General features: G+C 40.2%; 1 protein-coding gene across 3 annotated transcripts in view; it reads right to left on the minus strand.

The window, feature by feature from the left end:
* The window catches only part of LOC147316243 (A-type potassium channel modulatory protein KCNIP2-like), a 121,895-nt gene that overhangs the window by 47,526 nt on the left and 50,984 nt on the right, over positions 1-23,385 (minus strand). The window contains exon 1 of one of the 3 annotated variants that reach the window (XM_086259572.1): positions 7,162-7,591. The exons of the other annotated variants lie outside the window; for them this stretch is intronic. Coding sequence (XP_086115698.1) covers positions 7,162-7,249 — 88 coding nt within the window. The 5' untranslated portion in view covers positions 7,250-7,591. Of the gene's footprint in view, positions 1-7,161; positions 7,592-23,385 lie in introns of those variants that run through there. 3 annotated transcript variants of the gene reach the window in all.

Raw genomic sequence — 23,385 nt, forward strand, 5'->3', positions numbered from 1 at the left:
GAGAGGACACATGCAGAGACAGCTCTTACTACACAAAAAGTGAAGGATTGAGGGAGACACGGCTAACACCTAAAATCCCCACTGGTGCAGCACACTGATCTACAAGAAGCTGAAGATCAACAGGCCACGCTGCACCAGATAATAGTCTTCCTCACAGAGATGAGGGATGACAGGAGCAGCCTTATGGACCGTACTGTCCAATTAAGAAACAGTGCATTAGCTTAGGGCAAAAACTGAAATTTAATCACATGTCAGTTCCTGCTTCTCATCTTTACGGTCAAATCTCAAGAGAAAGTTGCAGAGCTGATCAGAGGTGAGAAAACTCATAACCTACTCTGAATTATGCTGGGAGTGGATATCGAGGAGAGAAATGCAGATGGTACATCACCTGACAGGCAGAGCACTGACTTAATCAACGTTTGACGGAGCGAAATGTGAACAGCATGGAGCAGATTAGGGCTAAAACAGAGGGACGGGTGCCAGTAAAAACAAAGGATAAGGAAGCAAGCAACAGATACACAGAGGGATTATTCGGCATACACAGAGAGCACAAATAACTACAAACCAACTGTCGCTTTTCCTTTAATAACTTGATCTGGAATGCCACTGCATGTGCATATAATTGGCAGCACGTGTAAAACAGAAATGTAATTTTTAAATATAGCTACTCAAAAGGGAACTTTTTTTTCTGCACGTGTTTTGACCTTGAACTTCCACAAGGAGTTTATTTTTAGGCCACCGTTTAATCTCCTTCCTGAATCTGCAAGTCAGGAGGTGTCAACAGCAGACAGAAACAGAAGCGAATAATCAGCACAAGCAAGTGAGAATTTTCACGTCTGGCGACAAAACGAGCCTGATCTTAAAACGGGTGCGATTGCTGAGATGTGATAGAATATGTTCTTTCTTTTTTTACATTTCCTATTTACCCCTTATGATTTTTGTCGCTGTCTATCTTTCTTCCATCTTACTTTCTTACAGACCTTTTTTTTCCAGTCAAATGACAAAAACACTTCTCACACCATGCACAGCAGTGAGTAAAATAATAATACCCTAAATGAAGTGGGACAAAATCTTGGCAGGGTCTGGATGCATCTCTTTGTTTCTGCCCCACAAGTTATGTCTTCTGAGATCTGATGCTTAAGCACTACTTCCTGCCGCGTTTTCGTATTACCTATTATATGAGGCACGACCATGCTCTGCTTGGCAGAGGGTCTCCTTCACCCCACAGTTAAGCACACAAACAAGGGACTTTAGCTTGGAGTAAGATATACTTGTAGTAATGAGCAATTCCCTTCCCACTGTGAGTGCCATTACCACACACTGTAATATGACTTAATGCTCTATATACACATAAATATAGCAACGCTAAACCCCCTAGAAGCACGTGTCATAATTTGCCATCATAGGGAGCCCATGGTGTTATTTATTATGTCTAAAAGTGACACACTGTGTCAATTTTTTATCAAAAGTTGGGGAAAGTGATGGACACGAGTGTAGCGACATTTTTCAAAGACAAGAGGGATGGTGTTAAACGTATAAGGTACAAATTCAAACCAAAAACTCGCATACTTCTCATCTAATCAGCATGCTGAGCAGTTATGACGCTTAAGCATTTAAGTGTTGACTACTGGCTATAGTGGCTGCAAACAAGTCAGCCCGTGCAACTGCATGCACATGGCCTGCTACCAGAATAACAGTATTATAGTTTTCATAATAAAATAAAGAATGCATTGAAATTCAGCACCATTGCATGCACACAAATACACATGAAGCAATGCCAAAGCTCACACCGAGCATATTTTATTCATAAGTGAAAGGTTGATAACAAAATCTCTTTGGTCATGGCCACAAGTGGGTTGCAAAGAGAATCAGCTTCAAGGTATGAGAGCTGAAAAACAGAGTGTAAAGAAACGTGTGTGTGTGTGTGTGTTTCTCTAGGCATGCATATTTATGCACGTTCTCTTGGCGTCGAACTATGCATGCCCCTGCAAGGAAAAAAAAGGCGGAAGTGGCACGTAGAGGAAGAAAATCAGACGTTATTAATTAGACAGTACAAAGTTGTAATGGCTTTTCAAGGAAGATTAACACCAAGTTTCATTTGGAAAAATGTCAGAGCCCCTAACAAATGACTCATACTCTGGAAAAGGAAATGAATGTGACTATTTCTTGGTCACATTCATTGCACAGGATGCACAGGAAGTCCTTGTGAAAGTCTCCTGTAGTAAGAAAGGTGCAGTGGTGGAGAATGCAGTGTATGACATTAATAAGTTACAGGAAACTGGTGTTTGCATGCGTATGATCTTGATCACCTAAAGAGAATTAATTTGCAGCAAGGTGAGGTATGTGTTGCTCCTCAGCGCACCAAACACATTAATCTTCAGACATGAAATATTGATTTAGGGCTGTTTATTACAACCTCAGGCAATTTACAAGTCAAAACATTGTGTTTGTGTACAGTTACTGTGGAGTAAAGCTGTTAGTGGGCAAGAAGTCATTTTTTAATTTGATGGGAACAAATTTGTTGTTTAGCTGAAACAGAATGACAATGCCTTCAGCTACAATTGAATGTATTCCTGTAAACAAGCTGAAAATACACTGATAACTAAGACAAAGTAAGTTGTTTAACAGTGTGATCAGTGAGCTATTGATCAGGCAATAGATCTGGACACAAGGCAATAGATCTAAAGAGTTTTTTTCTTATTTTAGAGAACACACAGCTATTGGTACAAATGACAAAATAAAAGCTTAAGGATTTTCTTCTTCACTCTAAATGGCCATCACACAGGGATTCGTCACTGTACACAGTATTTTCTTGTCATCTCTAGCTACTCACTACTTCTTCACAAACCAACACATTTGCCTTATTTTAGTATTCTACATCATATATTAATTTTACTAAACTGTACACCAAGCTGTAGTGAATACAACTCTCTGGTCTTTGCAGGTATTATGTGAAACAGTTGCACAGATCTAGAGGCTGGTAACCTCTGCACCCAAACCTCCTTGTGATTGTTTTAGTTGTAAGCAGATTGCCGTGGTCTCCTATAGGTTGCATGGAAGACACGGACTTATCTGGAAACACTAGCGATTTCCTCTTCAAGTTGAAGTGAAACATAAAAAAGTGTAATGCCAAACTTTTGTAGGCCAATGGTCTCCCTTTCTGAGTTGCATCATACCATCCAGAGAGTAAATTTAACTAAATGATCTTGCATAAAAGTTAGATTTGCAGACAAGTCTTCCATGTAAATTAATGACAACCTACTAATGACCAAATCAATTTGCCTGTAGGTGTTTTGGTACCTACATGCATACCTCAACTTCTTGCTAGCAACTGCCAATCTCTCAATCAGCTGGTTGCAGAATATACAATTTTCCTTAGTAACTGGTGGTTATAGCAACTGGGGTCAGTAACTGTTCTCTAATCTTGAGCGAACTACTAGGAACCTCCAGAACTGTGCGTTCCTGTCATGTAATAAACACAATGACATTGTGTGGGTACTCCTTATCTTGAGACCTCCGGGGCTATCCTGTGGGACAACAAAAGGTGGGACAACACATTATCCAAAGCTGCACTTTGGATAATGTGGGTTGTATGGTGACACCTCTGTGGATTTGGCTTGTTGGAAAACATAATGTGAAATCTCAGTCACATAGTGATCCAGTTGAATTTGAAGGCCATCTCACGCCATCTTCTTGTCTATAAGAATCTTTAGGTTGCTGATAAACAGGGATGAGAATTAATAAGAACTTAGATTCCGATTCCATGATCAATGTCACTTATTGATTTGTTTCCTTTTTGACTCTCTTATGAATTCTCATTGGGTTCTCATAGGCTCTGCTCACCCCCATGTCTAAGCAGCATATCAAAGACATTACAATTATGCAAATTAACTGCATGCTGTGCGGTCAAATGTTTGTGCATGTTGGAGGTATTTCCCCACTTTACAAGAAAAAAATCATGTGAATGGGATTCCTTAATGTATGCATTTTTATTAGGTGGCGCAAACAGGTTAGATAGTATTTAAAACATTTTAATTTCACTAAACAACCCTTGTCCCACTATTTGATAAAGGAACACAAACAAAGCTCTGGGGAAGAAGAGGAGAAAAGGAAACACAGAAACACACGGACACATACACACACACTAGAATGGCCTTGTTTACCTTGGAGAAGCTAATGAAACAAGCTAATTAGTGGGAAACGTGGAGTTAAAATGGAGGGTGATTAAAAATGACTGTCATCACTAATGCATACACCAGCAAGGGCTAACAACACACAATCAGCATCCTGACCCTTGTGTAGGCCTGTGGTTGAAGAGGCGCAGGACTGTGATTAATTGACAGAACTAATTATAGACACATGAGTCTTTTCAGAAACATGCTGTGTGCTACCAGTAAGGGTATGAGCACGTAAAAAAATTAAAGTTTTTTCATACATGGTCCAGCAAACTTATTCACTGAGGTGGAATAAAAACACCTATTAACCAGGGGCTTTCTTAATGTCATCAGTCCTTTTCTGCATAAGTTAAATCGCTGCTAGGTTCATACACAGTTTGATGGCAGTGCAAAATCTGTCTCTCCATGCCTGACTTAAATGGCGTGTCCCTCAGCACCTTGGCACAGCCAAAAATGCTACAATGCCCAAATACCAAACTATGAATGGCCTTGATGAAATCCCAATGTAGCACAGCCATTATACAGTTCAGCCCTTTCTGGCTCCCACTGCAATGAAGCAGACATCTCTCTTTTTCTCTCTCTCTCTCCCCCATTGGAACAGACACGCAGGAGCCAGTAGTCATGGTAACTCCATTCTGAGTAAACTTAAGGATGTGTATGCACACACACGCACGCACACACACACGCACGCACGCACGCACACACACCAATTTTAATAAATACTTCATAGATGGGAGCGAATGTGCTTTGATGCTGCAGTAGCTAGTTAGCTGGTTAAATAGTTAGTAGCTTATTTTGCCAGCAGACTGTCAAACTGCATTATTTCCTAAAGTTGCTCTGTTTCTGTTTGTGCCTGTTTCAGGGTGCATGCACCAAACACATGTCTATGTCCGGACAAGGTATGAATATCAATGAGTACAATTATTCCAACCTTTTCATAACAAGGATGTATATGGAAAAAAATAGGCACAAACGAGATTTGTTTCATTCTTTCAAACATTGTCACACCACTCTGCAAAGCCCTAGTGAGTCTATGAGGGTAGTGTATGAGTCTGATTATCTGCTTACACATGGGAAGGGAATGTGGGTATGGGCTTGGAATGGTTACCACTTTTGCTGCTTGAGCCCATGATGGCTTTGTTTTTCTGACCATTGCCCCTAAATTGTATTTTGGTCCATGTAGTAATTTCATTTTTTATAAACTCTGGTGGTAGTCTCCTTTAACGTTGCGTCTTATGAGTTTAATTTTAGCAACAAAAAGTGAATGTTTGTGCATGACTGCTGGAACAATACAAAGTTTGATGTAGTGCCTGTGCTGTAGTGCTTTGTTGCTAATTACTTTAATTACTTTAGTAGTGACTTTTTTTTCTTGTCGTCAACACATCCCAAGAAAACATCAAAATCACCAACGTGTTAGTCCATCTGTCATTGCTTTTCTAGTTCCCAGCAATCTCTGTGCCATTCATCCCCAAGCTTGTTTGTGCAAACTCAAAGGCGCAAACAGTATAATTAACGGCCACTACAGAAACTTTTACTATAATATTTGGGCCTCCAGCTGAGGACGTCAAGCAGACAACCAAGTAACAACCAGGTAACATTGCAGACACTGGCACAAGCTTTTTTTTTCTGATGATGTAATCTTTTGCATAGACATTTATACAGCAATTATTAAACCTCAGAGTGTTTATTGGGAAGCATCCCTCAAAATCTTTATCAGCACAAATATTTGTGCTGATAGTGTCATTTCCAGCAGAGTGTTTTTGTTGTGATGAACACACACTCACACATGGGTTACAACATGTGCATTTATATGTCTGCGCTTTCTCCACGCATGATAAGCGGCTGCATTCAGATCACGAACATGAAGCTCTGCAGTTGTCAAAGTCTGAAGAGATAACGAGGAGAAAAAGCAGAGGTGGAGATGAGCAACCCTGATGTCAAATTAGCATTCACACACTGCTCTATTGACAAGGTCATCTAAACACAGCTTTACCTCCACCCTCAGGATCAACTGCTGGGATTCAATAGAACCACCCTACTCTGTTGTGTTTTCCCCAAGGCAATGTGAGCTGCTGCTCAATATCACTCGCGAGAAAAAAAGGAAAATGGGTGTAAAGCTTAGCAGCAGGCTGTCAATAGGCAACATTATAAAGGGTGATTTCTGGAAAGGACACTCTTTAGCCAGCACTAAGCCCAGGAGGACAAAGAGTACGTGGATGCTAAAGAAATAGGACCTTCTCAGTATGACGAAAAGAACTTGACTGCGCTTACATAATTTTATTCTAATCTCGCTCCTCAAATTAGCATTGTAAAGTTCTGTGTAACTGTGCAGAGGAAGCTGGAGAGGGAAGGAGGATGGGGATGGGTTAGCTGAGAGGTGGATGAAGGGCTGGGTAAAAGGCTGTGTGTGTCTTTCTTCCACTAAGAGTTTCTCAATAGAGGTGGAATGCCACATGCTTCCAGAGAGCAATCTGTTTGACTGCTAGAGAGCGAACAGGAGGAGACAGAAGGACAGAACTGTGAAGGCAGGACAGAGGGAAGCAGGGATTGAAAAAGCAGATTGAAAGAAGGGAAGAGTGAGTTCATTCAAAGCCAGCAGCTTTCTAATTCTCGCTGTGAATTCATTATTGATTCTATTATTATGTTTGAATTGAACAAGCTTAAACAATGTATGCTCACAGGACCATATATACAGTACACATCATTGCAGACCCACATTCAAACCCTGCAGGTTCACTGACATGCTTTTAGATAGTCATGTTTAGGATTTATGCCACTGAGGAGTGCATTTACTCTTTTGTAAAAAAAAAACCTGAGCCACACACAGAGACTAGTGACCTATTTGCAAAGATCTCAAAACACACATCAGCACCTCTGCTATAAACACAGCAAACTTTAACTTTAGACCATCTCCACCTGGCTGCTGCGCTCAGCAGACCCAGCAGCGAACCTCTGGGTGTGGAAGTGGAAGTTTTTGGATGCCTACCTTGGGTGAGCGTTCCCATGAGGAAGCGATAGAAATAGCGAGCCACCTTGGTGAGCTGCCTCTTGCACCTTTTCCTGCACTGGCTCATCTTGGTGCAGCTGAGGAGGTGGAGGTGATGATACTGATGGTAGTATTAGTCGACTTGTCTGCCAGGGGAAACGAGCTCTCAAGGTAGGAGGGGAGGCACAGAGCACTGTGAGTGAGTGTGTGTTTAGGTGTGTGTGTTCGTGGAAGTCTGACTGCCGCTGCTTCTCTTCTCCTCCTCCTCCTCCTCACTCACCGCTTCTCTTTCCTCTCTCTGTGTTGTCTTCTCCCCTTTCTCTTCCTCTGCGTTCTTCTCTCCACCTGTAGGGCGCTGTCAATCAGCCGGCAGCACTCTGTCTCCTCCCCCTCACGTTCTGAGAAGCCCTTTTCTGGCCTCTCATTGGTTGGGAACAGAGTGTGGCGAAAAATTACAGACCAGCGCACATGTGAGAGAGTGTGTGTGTGTGTTTTTCTCTGTGTGTGTGAGAGAGGAGTATACTATAAGGAGGCCGGCTTGACTGGCAGGTGGTGGTGCTTTTTTTCTATCTGCTTTCGCCACACATCTTATTGATGCTATTTATTCCCATGCATCTCCAGTCATGAAACATGAAAAGACAGCCTGGGAGAGCGTGTGTACATCTGTGTTTGAGCCGCTATGAGGTTGAGTAAAGCGACAGAGAAAACTAAGCAAACTCATTAATTAGCATCGCACGTCACTATCTGCTTGCCTGCTCATTAATGATATTCGTAACAGTGAGAGGTAAGTGAAGAGGGTAGGAGCAAAAGGGAAAAAGTAAAGTTACATGAAGAGACAGGTAGGGAGGTGGAGAGGGGGCAAATAGGGGAATGCATTAATAATATCTTCACTCCCTTCTCAGCATGGTGCAATTTTAAAAGAGTGGAAAAGCTTGACGAAGTAGAAAGAGGCTTTTTGGACAAACACCAGCCCTCACCAGCAGTCGATGAAAGGATTATTATCTGCCGGCAGAGAAGGAGGAGAAGTGGGGAAGAGAGAGGAGGAGCTTTTAAATCCTGCGGGATTGAGAAAAGAAATGTATTTATGTAAAGCCTTTCTGTCTTCATCCTTATCATTCTGGCTTCCCTCTTGCAGAGTTGCTCAACAGGGAAACACACTCAACTCGTTTTCCCCAGTGTCACATATTTATTGTTTTGCCCTCTACAACTCCCACATTAGCCTGCTAAACTGCTGCCAATCCACCTTTATCCCCTCACTTTCCCTGATGCTGAATTAAGAGTGATTACAGTTACCTCAGCAACCCCAGACTCCTTGGATGTCTGTTTGTTCTTCAGGTCAGAAGAAGAAAAATAGAGAAGAAAATCAATCAAATGTCAGGCAGATGCTTCCTCTAAATGCCTGTGTCTTTTTCTGTCGGCTCTGTGATCTTGTCCTCATTTAAAAGTCAAAGAGAGAGGTCAAAGTATAGAGTACAGGTGAGCATTTGACAGTGAGAGTCTAGAGCAGCTCTGGCAAATAGTGACATAACCACGTAGTGCAGAAGGACCTGTTTCCCAGATTCTGAGAAAATGGATTTAAAAACATGTGGGAGAGCAGATGGAAAAGACTTTAAAAAGGTTTTTTGGACTCAGTATTAAATGGTCATATAAGGATTCTTACAACTTATTGGTTTTGACTCCTGGCTTCTCAGTTCAGTGGTCTCTAATGGTTCAAGTAAGGATTATCTCTCCTATTTCTGAGTGTGTGCGAGCCTTCATAAATAACTGCAGACAGAGTGTGCCGACCGAGATATACCATAAGAAGTTTGTGTGTGTCCTTAAACTTTCCAGTCTTGGTTCAACAGTGCTGTTTTCAGTCACAGGTGGCACAAACAGCTACTGAAAAATTTAATAATCTCCAAGCTCTGGATTAAGTCTCAGTAACTGCCACCTCAGGTTTGCTTGCACTGACTGTTTATTTTGGTTTCTTTCTAAAAAAATAAAAAATAATTAAAAAAAAGGGAGAAGTTTGAATAAATCCCTCATCACCAGAACAAAACGGTCCACAATGAAAACTCACAACAATCGAGAAACTACAAGTAATTCTGTGAACAGTGCTGGGTATAACACGTGCTGAAGTAACACATTACTATGCACTATTCAATCAGTTTGCAGTTATAGTTATGTTTTTACTTGAAGTTTCTTCAGTTATCTGCATGATGAGCAGGCTGAAAGAAAAAAAAATGCATTGCTTCCTTCACACTTACACTACAATCAGCAATAAGTTTCAATGCAGGGAGGAGAAAAATAGAGCAGTCTGTAGTAGGGATGAGTACCAGTATCCGGTGCCATCCTGACATAAACGGTAGTAAGCAGACCGAAACGTAGCGCATATTTCGGTGCTTTATTTCAGTGCTTTCTTTTTTCCTGAGACGTCATACACTTTGGATTCTAGCCAATCATTTTACATTTCCGAGGATAGTAGGCAGGTCCAGGTACGTATGTCCTTTTAGAGCAGAGCTACAGATTAAAAATGCCCAAGCCGAAGCGGTCAAGTCTGGCTGTACTTCACAGCAAAAGATGCAAACTCAGCAGCATGCAACAAGTGCTTTAAGGTGATACTGTGCAAAGCAGGTAACACCTCGAATCTGATGAAACACCTGGCGACGCATAGTGTTTTTTTAAAAGCCGAGAAATGCGCCGTATTTGATAGCTTGCTGCAAGACCGAGCACATCTACTGCGGGTGTGGTGCCTGTTATCGGATCCCAAGAACCCGAAGAGTAGAGTCCTGGCCCCTAGCCCTGCCAGTGTAGCAGAAATGATGATGGATGATGATGGCAGCAGCAGCCGTTATTCTCTGGGTGAGTGGCTTAATGTTGTTCCTGTGTAATTTACGTTGAGTAAATTACATGCATTATTACATTAATGCATGTAAAGTGAACTAGCTAACACCGTTGTAGTTACATGCGGCTGTCTTCTTGTTTGATAGAGTGATACCATATATGCCCTATAGCTGCAGAAAAGGCTAACATTGTTATCTTTTTACAAAAAACAGCTAAACATGAGAGGTTTTAGGACAAAGATTGTGTTTTCCATTGTTTAAGCACCTTTTCCAACCAAAGGAGGTATGTTGTATCAACAGAAAAGGCTAACTTGGTTATCATTTTGCAAAAGAGACTGCTAAAAATAAAAACATAAGAGCTTTTTGGACAAAGTTTGTGTTCTCCAGTCTTTAAGCACCGGCACCGTTTCAAAAGTACCGGTTGGGCACCGTTATCAGATAAAACCTAAACGATACCCATCCCTAGTCTGTAGTGTTTGAGGAGTGTAGATGTGGACATTACTTTCATTTTTGTTATTAGAAAGAACAAGCAGTGTGATGGTAAAGTACAAACTGTGTCCAAGAAAGAAACAACTGAATTAAGGTCTTTACACATAAACACGTAAAATCCATCCATGTAAATATTTCATCTGTTAAAAACATTTTTCAGACTCACTTGTAATGCAGCCATTCACAGTAACCATGTAATTTTGCAGGGCAAATTTGCAGCATTAATATTTTTCGAACCAAGCTCGCTTTTTTTCCCCTTTAGACTTTTTCAGATCTGAAAAAACAGATCTGACCGATTAGGTAACAAGTAACTCAAAATGTGTGCCGGTGCTGAATAAAGTTAAATAATACTATTTTACCTCAAACACACAGCTAGGTCAACTAGCTACTGTGTTACTCTTAATAAAAATAACAAGTAATGTGTAAAACATTACTTTTTGAATATCAAACCCATCACTGGATATGAAACATTAAGTGATCCAGACTTAAGTCTGTAATTTCAGGAGCAAATGAAGACACTAAACACATATCAAGTATTGACAACAGCTAAAGTAACCAAAGAAATTGTGGTTGTAAAATTGTGAAAATGGTAACATGTTAATATCAATTTTTAGAAAACAGATAAAACATCTGAGGTATCAGTGCTTAATTGTGGTGCTGTGGGGAGGGTTTGTTTTGTTTTTAAACAGAGTTTAAATGTGTTTTGCAAGCCCTGAAAATTGTGTGATGTTATGAGTGATTTTGACTATGAGCAAAATTTTTGTTCCACCCCTATGTATGTTGAAGCCCTGGAACTCAGACAGTTTTCATTATATGAAGGTCAAATTTTGCATAGCTTCACTGAATAGACTACAGTTGTTGTCTGAGTAGGTCCGCTGATTCTGAGGGGGTCAGGTGAGCAACACTCACCGATTTCCCATGAAATAAGATAATCTTCAGATAGTTATTGTATCTGAGCTAAATGATGGTCAGCAGGATTATACCCAATAAGATGATGATGATCCTTTGTTGGTTTTAATAGAAACAGGCAGACATGTGATGATCAAGAATCACAATGTGAACAAAAACACGGGCTTTCACGCACACTGCTCCTCTCTCTAATCCTATAAATAATAGAGCCGGCTAGATTCTAGGAAGAGAGAAAGCAGCCTCTCATACACGTAGTTTAGCCTAAAAGTTAAAGAAGAACTGAAGCGACAGATTGAGTGATCAGTGTAGCATGAAGAATTAAACATTAATTGCTCGATGTAACACACCATCTCCTGCCGCACATACACATACATAGACACATACACATTCAGGGCTGCATGATCTGATAATGACAGGTTAAAATTTAATAAAGCCAGCTTTTCTGTCAATGGGATGAAGAGAGGAAGAAAAAGAGACTAATTATGATTTATATGTCTGGGATTTTAAAGTAAGGCAAAGAGTACAATAACTTCAGGCAGTTCTAAGGAAGAGCATAAATAATGTGAAAGATACTAAAAGTAAAATAAAACTAATAAAAAATGTAAAAGGGCTCTAAAAGCAGAATAAAACATGCGTGCGTTAAAGTACCCTGTGTATTTTCTTGTAAACAAACAAACAAAAATAAATATACTTCATTCACTGTTAGTTTCTACAATAGATTATGCGTATCCTTATAATCCTGTACGTTAACATTCATGTTTACTTGTAAGCAAGCAAGCCTTTTTCCTGCCTCTGCTGAGTTTCTTGGCTTGTTATCACCACCTGTTGACACTGGGCAGACAATCATAGAAAAACTTCTCCATCGCTGTAGTAGAGGTCAAATACTCCAGATGGTTACCTTTTATAGGTACCATCAGTCAGACACAAGGACAGCATTTATGTTTGTAATCTGATTTAATCGCTGACCCAGTCAAAGTGAGAATTTTTCAACCTTCCGGGCCTTATGTCTTTCATTTTGCTGCAAAAAGTCTTAAAGCTGCTTAAATGCTCTTAAATGTAAAAAAAAAAAACCAAAAAAAACTTTATTGTGTTGTGCTGCAAAATAAACCTATTGTCCTTATATGAGGACATACTTTTACATCCAACTAATCTCAAGTACGCATCCAAATCAAGAGCTCAGGTCTCAGGCGGATAATGAATTGATCTTTTGTTGAGTCAGTCACAAATCCTATTTCCTTTTCCTAGTCTTTTAGTTACTGGAATGTAGAAAATTGTGGTTACCATTCACACTCAATCCCGAACATGAATTTGTCTGAAATTGTGAAGCAGAGCCGCATGACAAATCAGGAGTTGATAGAAGCAGTGACATTTTCGAGAGCATTAATGGGCTGTTTACCAATATACAGGAGTCATCGATATTGTTGCCTTTAAATCAATCAAACAAAAGTTTACCATAGAAAGTTTTGTACTTATTAGTTTCACTGTGGAGGAGAAGTAACATGTTAGATTTCTTTTTTTTTTTACACTAAATTTACAGCTCAACTTCTGAAAACTTTGTGTGAAAAGATCGTGTACATTATCTAACTTTGTCTCAGATTTTCACCTTGGGTGTGACAAAAGCTTCACTTGGTCCTACACCAAAAGCTTTTATCTCCAGCATTGACAGCAGGGGTGAGGTACAGCCCGTCAGACTCTCTGCTTGTACCTGACAGCTTTATTGAAAATGTACAGAGGCTTCCCTGCAACACTGAGGCCCCATCAGCTGAGCAGCAGTAAAATTTCACAATATCTGTATATAAGCCTGTTATCCAACAGGAAGATAAAAAAAATTCTATTGGGGATATGAAGAAGGTGATAAAAAGAAGTAGGAGGAAGGGTGAGGCTGCTCAAGTATAAGAGTTCTACATCCATTGTTCATTCAAATCCCGTGACATGTGTCCAGCGTTTGTGCCAAGACTCAGCTGCCTGTTCTCAGCACATGTACATGTGCCTTTTTGCATCAATTTTTTTCAAGTGTTTACTTCCAGGACTCTGACTCACCACCAGCACCAAGATGTCCAGGGTGTGAAAGCAGCACAGCCAAACACCGGCAACAGTCCATTAGCAACTATTACCATAGAAAATCAACACAAACAAAGAACAACACTTCACACTGCTGGCCCAATTATCAGCTTCAGTCAAATTCCAGTAACTCTTAATTATATTCTTGCAAGGACAAAAAAGCAGTTACTGTCGCAACACGTCAGTAAAATAACCATAAAATATAAAAATTGGCAGACGACGAAAGAACATTGTGGCAGACAGATAGAGGGGTCAGAGACATAAGAAGAAAGATGAGTTCAGAAGCATGCAGAGTTACTGCACTTAACCTATTGATGAAGCTACAGATCTAGGCTAGATGTTCATTTGAATGAACTGTCAGTAGCAGAATTAACATAGCTGTGTGACTGATCTCATCCTTTCGGTTTATAGATTCAAAACTTAAAAACTATCGTATTTAGCTTCATAGTGAATAATATAAAACACTAAGAAAAATACTATGCAGACTTTATGTGCGTGTGTGTGTGTGTGTGTGTGTGTATGTGTCACAAGTGACAAGATAATGATTTTCCACAGATTTGGAATTGGTGCCGCAGTCTGTGCAGGCTTCCACATGAGCGCAAAGGCACACAGGAATGTTGGAGGGCAGATGTGACACTGACACTCAAGTATCTGGCAAAGACACACACACACGCACGCACATACACATTCTCACATGCATTTGTTTTTAACACTATTTATGTGGCAGGCAAAGGCACCAGCTGGTGAAATCCACTCAACACTCTATTCACTGAGGACATGTGACGGTGGAGGGAAGGAGAGGAGAAAGAGAGAGGGAGTGGGAAGAGAGGGAGAAGCAAGAAAGAGGCACAGGTGGAAACACTTATCTTCAGGGATGTGTGGTTAAGGCTTAAATACAAACAAAAAAGCAGGAAAGTTTTCACACACAGACACACACACACAGACACACACACACACACACACATATAATCCCAGACACACATCCAGTCCTTCAGGTTTGTAGAACCCCATCTTCCCAGAATCCTGTGTGTCCAGCCTCCAGGCTCGAGTCTTACACTGTATTAAAGATGTAAATGGATTTATTAACAAGCATATCAAAATGCATCCTTCATATCAAATCCTCCTCAGCTTACTGAATACACAGCAGCTTATTCTGCTTGGTAATCAAAGCAGATTATGATGGATACACATGCAAATAGCTAGAAACTAATATTATGTGATCTAAAACTGCCCAGACGGTTTAAGGTTAAACAGTATATAATGCAGAATAACAGAACAGTTAAAATCATTCGTATCCATGGAGATGAATGTTATTTCCTTATAGAGTAGTGACTGCATCCTACAGCCTGTTTATTTATACCCTCCCCTTTAATATGCTGTGAGGACTCTCAAGGGCTGCAAGGATGACTTAATGCAGAATGACAATCCACAGTGAAGTACAAGTTTGTGAGAGTCATTTGGGAAAGGGTCAATATGCACACGTATAGAAGCTTTAATCTATAATTGAACGTTTACCTCAGATAAGCCAAAGCAAAGGAAAGCAGGAACCACAGCAACTCGAGCAAAACTTCAAATATCACACACTCTTGATTTAAGTAGGACTAGCCTGCAAATATTTTTATATGGTTTTATTATTATCCCTCTGTGGCATGAATTTTAGTGTAAAAGATATTTCACCCTATTTTTTGAGAGCTTGTGTGTCCCTGTTGATGTAACAGTCAACAAATTTGTACCCCTCACCGCTCCTTACCAGAAACTGGTTTATTGCCTCAGGGCAACAATGCACCAAAAGGTACCAAAATCTCACAGCTTTCTAAATAATCTCATTTAACAAACATGTAATTTTATATTTTAATATACTTGTGTTTCTTTGCCCTTCATAAAGTCCTCACCCAACTCCAGATGAACTGTCATCACGTACATACACACATTATTGCTCACGTATGTCTGACCCTCGACTGATCCCTGATCTCCTAACTGTTCTTCAAAGCTGATTCTGGGGTCTGCTCTTACTCACTGTCACTCTCATCACCTTCACTGTCCTCACCCTAACTGTCCAATCACATCGTTTTCTCAATGCATGATTTGAGTACTTACATATCAAACTACTACATCCTCTACTGCTTTGAGTGTTCTCAAAACATTAACACAGATGTTCTCCTGAGGACCCCAATCCAAGCTCAACTCACCTTATTCAAATGATCTCCTGGGTATTAAATGATGCAACTGCCTAATTACACGATGGTCATTTGGAATAAGTGTGTTGTAGCAGGGGAACACCTAAAACCTAACACGAGTTGTCCCAAGGACCAGAGTTTAGAAGCACTCCTTCAGCATTATTACCGGAAGAAAACTGGTCTAACTGCATAATGTTGCCCTGAGGAAACAAAATAATGTTGTATTAGTAATAAATGAAATCAAAATCTGAGTTTAACCAACCAAATGTGTTCCTTCATATATTCATGAACATATTTGGATATTATTTACAAGTTATTCCAATTTAAACATATATTAAAATGATATTAGTCTAAGCAATAACTGGTACTGGGTCCCATGTGGATTTGGTTCCTGAAAGGATTGCTTCACTCACAGGTCAAAGGTCAAGTGTTCTTCTACTACTCATTTTACTGAACAGTGATGCGTCTTGCATCATTAAATAATAAATAATACTATCCCATATATGATTTTAGATTTTAGTGTGCACACTGTGTTATTCACACAATCATAATCAACAGATTTGCTTTGTTCTTGCTAGTAAGATGTACTAACTTACATACTAACAGCTGTTCTCAGTGATGCTGGCATATAAGTACAGTTCCTACACACATGAAACTCACTGATCTGTGATTATAAGAAGCTGTCATCCACAAATATTTGCTAAAATAGAGCCCATCTGGAGATGGGAAAACACCAGATTGTTGTTTCAGGCCAATGATTACGGAGTACTTATTACTACTTCATACAATATTTTGTCCTCTCAAGTCAGCATGTGTCCATCTTTAAACTCAACTTGTGATTTTGTCTTGAACAGCTGTTATACTGTCATGCTGACAAAACCTGCCAAAGAACAATTGACATACATTCACAGGGTAAAAACAATTTGTATCCCTGTGTCAGCTGGTTACTATCATATGATCATACAGCGGGTGAAGATGGATAAAAATCGGTCAAGTGCCAAAAATGTATGGATGTTGGGTGCTGCACATATACACAAACATGCTTACAAGCTTTAAATATGTCACAACTAAATTAAACAAATAAATGAGACAAAAAAAATGTTTATGTGTCTGTCATGTTTGCAGCAACACAATGAACACTGTTATCCATCTCCTGCGCTAGTGCTGAGGTTTCTTTAACAAATGCTTCAATAGTGCAGAATTTGGCTGTCCTGTTGCAGAGCAAACACCAGAACATAATCATTGTGGTGTTGCTGACATCTGCAGGCAGAAAACTGCATAGCAACAGCACAGAGCAGCCATCAGCCCTCAGGGCAAACAGATGGACTGAGAAGGCAGGCACATGGGAGAAGAAACTTAAAAACTTCACAAACCCATACACACACAACTAAGTTTAATGAAGACCAGAGAGGAAGAGAGGCTATTAATGAAAGGGAAACACTTTAAGTAACTAATGATGCATGGCTCTTCCAGCTGGAAGAGAAATACCACGGTAGAGCACTTTAATTTGATCACTAATGAATATTCATTAAAAGCTGTTTTAAAGATAAGAAATATCGATAGTGAAATAATTATTCCTGTGTGCATGAGCAAATATTTGCTCGTGTGTCTGTAGGCATGTCAAGGCTGAGTTACCCCGACATAACTTAAATAGCTTTGATATCCCAGATCTGAGCCCCTTTTTTTTTAATTATGTGAGAGGCACTTTCATTGAATTAAACCACATAAGGAAAGGCACTACATCAGCTTTGGAGCAAAGGCTGTCATAAAGATAACAACAAAACAAAATAAAAACTATTAAAGTATACTGAAATAATATTCTGATCGATGTACCACTGCACAAACATTTTTTTAGCTATGATATTTTGACAATTATATATACACAATCATTAAAAATCGCCACAAATTAAATTTAGCACTAGAATAAACACATTATTTCATTAAGATGCTTGTACTTAACAGTGTTGACCAGTAGAGGGCAGACAGAGCTCAGTAAACTCACAGACATGATTGAGCATATCAAAGCTACTGCATGTCAAACACATTATATTATATATAATTATATCAAATAAAAATAATCATTACATTCCTTCTGTATTTCAGTTTTGGGGATGATAACAGACAAAAATGCAAACATTCAACGCTTCTTTTATCTAATCTCCACAAATAATATATCTAATCTGCACATATAACTAAAGACATTTTATAGCTTAGTCAGTTAATCATCTTGCCCTGTGAAAATACAGAAGCGGTGTAACTGAACCATTGCAAAGTCAGAGGTTAACTGCAGCTGAGATGTTTATCTACATCAACCTACAGCAAAGCACCAGCTTCTGATTTAGGAATTAGACTTTTGCTATGCTCCCTGCTCTGGACATCAGCTTAATCTGTAAATCTGCATCAGTTCAGTGATGGTAAAAGAGGTTGAAAGGTCATGAGAGGACATGCTGATGTGTCATATGAAAAAGAATAACATCATACAGGAATCAAAACGCCGCTACATTTGTCAAAAGCTAATCTTGGTTTTCGCTGTGGTTCAGATGAAACAGAAACAAAACAATAAATAATAGATAGAAGACACAACTCCCGTTCACTCTACCCTTGTCTATGATTACATAAACATACTCTCTTCCACTGGTCCAAGTGTTTATACCCTTTGGGAGCTCACATATTCCCTTAGATAAAGTCAGGAATGATGCTACTACTATAAGATGGAGAGGGTACTGACCCATGGGAGACAAGAGTGACAAATAAAGCAATGTAATAAAGCAAAAAATGGATTGCTGGGCCACAAAGGCCATAAATAAACCCAAGAGAAGATCCTGTACCGTTTGCATTTGTTTTATTGCAAGACACCAACCAGTCAGTCATCAGTCAGTCAAGCCTAACAGTGCAAGAGGGGAGCCACATGCTGCTACCTGCACCTGCGTGAAGGTATTAAACATCACTGAGTGACAAAAGGTCTCTGATAAACTCTTGCGATTACTCCACCTTTGCCACATCTTGCTTCCCTCTTATTTTACATGTTACACCGTGTATTTCTTCTGAAGCCGACTCTATCTTTCTCTCTCTGTCACACCCAGCCTCTCGGCTGCTTGACTGCTGTTCTTCCCCCGTCTCTCCATGCCTGTGTGAAGGCAGGCAGCAGGTGTTTTGTGACTCGAAGATCAGAGAGCCTCAGAGAGATGGAGCCCCTGTGAGCCAGGCTGTGTAGGAGGAGGAGGAGAGAAAGTCTACACTTTCATTTTCAGCCTGCCTTCTCACTGCTACAGGAGAGAGCTCTTATCCCTCCCCCAGACCAACATCACCGCCAGTACAATACAACTGCATGTCTTATCGATATCATGTGCTCCTAAAGGCTGAGTGAAGAGCCTTTTTTAGAGAGAACGGGAGCTTACTGCTAACATAGCAAATGAGGGGGAGAAGGGAGAGGGAGGGTTGGACGCAGGTAGAGCCTGTGAAAAAATTTGTAGTCACACTAAAATACAGGATGACTTTGATCTCATTAAATTTATCACTTTTGAGGTCACCCAATTTCACAGCACCCCACTCTCTGACCTAAAACTAGTTTCAGGGATGCTGACTCAGGACACTGCTTTACTGCTTTACTCACTCATTTTTTTGTTTCTTTTTTTTCTCCTTTTTTAACTATAGGTTTTTGAATTATAATAGATTAGTATCCACGCAGTCGCAGTAACGATTCCAGAGTTAATGGCAGGAACGCTCACTGAAGCACATCGTTTGTAAAAACCTGCTTCTTTTTTACTTTGCCTCTTTCTCTCTCATCTGCTCACTTTTTCCCAAAGCAGCAGCCAGAAGTGCTCAACTGTGCCTTTCTTGTTCATGTATTCTACATTTTAAAGCCAGGTGGGAGGCTTCCAGGTTATGAGTAAATAACAGAACCATAACATATACTTTGGCATAGAAGTATCTGACTGTCCTACTTTAAATACAGTTAGATCCAGAAGTTCTTTGACTCTGTGACATTTTTTGTGTCACACACTTTCACCTTTGATCGATTTTGCAAAAATAATGCTGTTCATGATAACTGTTCAGGAAGTACAACAGTTTTGGAGTTGATTCAAAGTAAAACACTTGCAACTGGTAGCTGTTCAGTGGAACTCAAACTTAATATGGGGTTCAAAGAGATGTTGATGCAAGTGTAGGAGCCAATCATTGGTTGAAAAAAGTAAAAGTAAAGTTCAGAGAGAGAAAAGATTAGATTTCAAGATTAGGCTTAAAACTTTCCTTTTTGCTAAAGCATATACAGTGGGGCAAAAAAGTATTTAGTCAGCCACCGATTGTGCAAGTTCCCCCACTTAGAATGATGACAGAGGTCAGTAATTTGCACCAGAGGTACACTTCAACTGTGAGAGACAGAATGTGGAAAAAAAAAAATCCATGAATTCACATGGTAGGATTTGTAAAGAATTTATTCGTAAATTAGGGTGGAAAATAAGTATTTGGTCACCTCAAACAAGGAAAATCTCTGGCTCTCACAGACCTGTAACGTCTTCTGTAAGAAGCTTTTCTGTCCCCCACTCGTTACCTGTATGAATGGCACCTGTTTGAACTCATCATCTGTATAAAAGACACCTGTCCACAGCCTCAAACAGTCAGACTCCAAACTCCGCCATGGCCAAGACCAAAGAGCTTTCGAAGGACACCAGGAAAAGTATTGTAGACCTGCACCAGACTGGGAAGAGTGAATCTACAATAGGCAAGCAGCTTGGTGTGAAAAAAATCAACTGTGGGAGCAATCATCAGAAAATGGAAGACATACAAGACCACTGATAATCTCCCTCGATCTGGGGCTCCACGCAAGATCTCATCCCGTGGGGTCAAAATGATCATGAGAACGGTGAGCAAAGATCCCAGAACCACACGGGGGGACCTGGTGAATGACCTGCAGAGAGCTGGGACCAAAGTAACAAAGGTCACCATCAGTAACACACTACAACGGCAGGGAATCAAATCCCGCAGTGCCAGACGTGTTCCGCTGCTGAAGCCAGTGCATGTCCAGGCCCGTCTGAAGTTTGCCAGAGAGCACATGGATGATACAGCAGAGGATTGGGAGAATGTCATGTGGTCAGATGAAACCAAAGTAGAACTTTTTGGTATAAACTCAACTCGTCGTGTTTGGAGGAAGAAGAATAGTGAGTTGCATCCCAAGAACACCATACCTACTGTGAAGCATGGGGGTGGAAACATCATGCTATGGGGCTGTTTTTCTGCCAAGGGGACAGGACGACTGATCCGTGTTAAGGACAGAATGAATGGGGCCATGTATCGTGAGATTTTGAGCCAAAACCTCCTTCCATCAGTGAGAACTTTGAAGATGAAACGAGGCTGGGTCTTCCAACATGACAATGATCCAAAACATACCGCCCGGGCAACAAAGGAGTGGCTCCGTAAGAAGCATTTGAAAGTCCTGGAGTGGCCTAGCCAGTCTCCAGACCTCAACCCCATAGAAAATCTGTGGCGGGAGTTGAAAGTCCGTGTTGCTCGGCGACAGCCCCAAAACATCACTGCTCTCGAGAAGATCTGCATGGAGGAATGGGCCAAAATACCAGCTACTGTGTGTGCAAACCTGGTAAAGACCTATAGTAAACGTTTGACCTCTGTTATTGCCAACAAAGGTTATGTTACAAAGTATTGAGTTGTATTTTTGTTATTGACCAAATACTTATTTTCCACCCTGATTTACGAATAAATTCTTTACAAATCCTACCATGTGGATTCATGGATTTTTTTTTCACATTCTGTCTCTCACAGTTGAAGTGTACCTCTGGTGCAAATTACTGACCTCTGTCATCATTTTAAGTGGGGAAACTTGCACAATCGGTGGCTGACTAAATACTTTTTTGCCCCACTGTAGTTAGGGCTGGACCAGGTGACCCTGAATCCTTCCTTGGTTATGCTGCAATAGACATAGGCTGCCGGGGATTCCCATGATGCATTGAGTTTTTCCTTTCCAGTCACCTTTCTCACTCACTATGTGTTAGTAGACCTCTCTGCATTGAATCATATCTGTTATTAACCTCTGTCTCTCTTCCACAGCATGTCTTTATCCTGTTTTCCTTCTCCCACCCCAACCGGTCGCAGCAGATGGCCCCGCCCCTCCCTGATCCTGGTTCTGCCGGAGGTTTCTTCCTGTTAAAAGGGAGTTTTTCCTTCCCATTGTCGCCAAAGTGCTTGCTCATAGGGGGTCATATGATTGTTGGGCTTTTCTCTGTATCTTCTGTACAATACAAAGCGCCTTGAGGCGACTTTTGTTGTGATTTGGCGCTATATGAATAAAATTGAATTGAATTGAAAAACTTTAGGAAAATGAACAATGTATTCTTAAAAAGAAGGAAGAATCCTTCTTCTAACTTATCATCATTATCCAAATCTACACTGAAGAGACGCTGTCATGAGTGGATATACAGAGGGTTAAGAACAAGATGCGAACCACTGGTTACAAGAAGGCCAGATTAGACTTAAACGATCTTTGAACAGATGAAACCAAGTGGAACTTGTACCAGAATGATGCGAAGAGAAAAATACACAGAAGGAGAAAAATAGCTCACAATTCAAGGCATACCACAACATCAAACATGGTGGGAGCAATGTTATGGCATGGACATGAGGGACTCCCAGTGGAACCTGGTCACTAATGTTTATTGATGATCTGACCGCTGATAGAAGTAGTAGAATAAATTGTGAAATGTACAGAGCCATACTCTGTTCAGATTCAGCCAAATGCTGCAAAACTGATGGATGGTGTTACACAGAGAGAATGGAAAATGACCCAAAGCATACTGAAAAACCAACCCCAGAGTTTCTGACAACCAAGAAATGGGAAATTCTTCAATGGACAAGACAGCCAGCTGATCTCCCCCCAACAGAGCATGCTGTTCAGATATTAAATATAAAACTTAAGTTTAAAAACAAACCTTATATTAAAGATTATGTTAATTTGCCCAGTTACTTTTGAGTCTGTGACCTAGCTGTACTTTTATGTTTGCTGTATGTTTTTAGGAAATCACTTTACTCATACAAATATTTAAAAAGTAATGCACGTCTGGAAATGCTTGCTTCGTATATCTATCCTAAACCCTATCTAAACTTTTCTATCCCACAAGCTGTGTTAATGACTGATCTGAGTTTTTAAACCATAACCAGTTTTGAAATATGGCTGCATTATGTACATATAGAGAAACTTAACAGATTTTCCTCTCTCAAACCTCCAATATGCATACATTACTTATATACACTCAGAAAAATTATGGTTCTTAAATGGTTCTTCAGATGGCTTCATGGTTCTTTAAAGAACCATCATACGTCAAAGAACCTTTTTATTTTGTGGATGGTTCTTCAGCTATTACAAATGGTTCTTTAAAGAACAAAAGGTTCTTCATCCTTAGCAATCTAAGTTTGATGGTGTAAATGGCATAAATATTTATTCACTATAATGAGGCTGTGAATTATACTGTGTGTTTTCTTTGTGTGCATGTGTGTGCGAAGGGAGAGGGCGGGTTACCTGGCAATTACCCTTTAAGAGAAGATGGTAGGAAACTGAATATTCAAATAAAAGTTAGAAATATTTGCTTAAAAATATACTGGTGGCAGGGGTGGGGGCCAAAGCCTAAAGACCCTAACCCCCCCCCCCCCACACACACACACACACACACACCCCTAACCCCACAAACACATTATGAATATGGTGAGTTAACAAACAGTAGACACAATACACACATTCAAGTACTGTACTTTAGTTTTAA

Source organism: Aulonocara sp. 'chitande type north' Nkhata Bay, linkage group LG13 (genome assembly GCF_057382095.1).
Source record: "Aulonocara sp. 'chitande type north' Nkhata Bay isolate Kocher_YH1m ecotype deep benthic linkage group LG13, A_spYH_male_GT1.1, whole genome shotgun sequence".
In the NCBI taxonomy this organism is placed as follows: domain Eukaryota; kingdom Metazoa; phylum Chordata; class Actinopteri; order Cichliformes; family Cichlidae; genus Aulonocara; species Aulonocara sp. 'chitande type north' Nkhata Bay.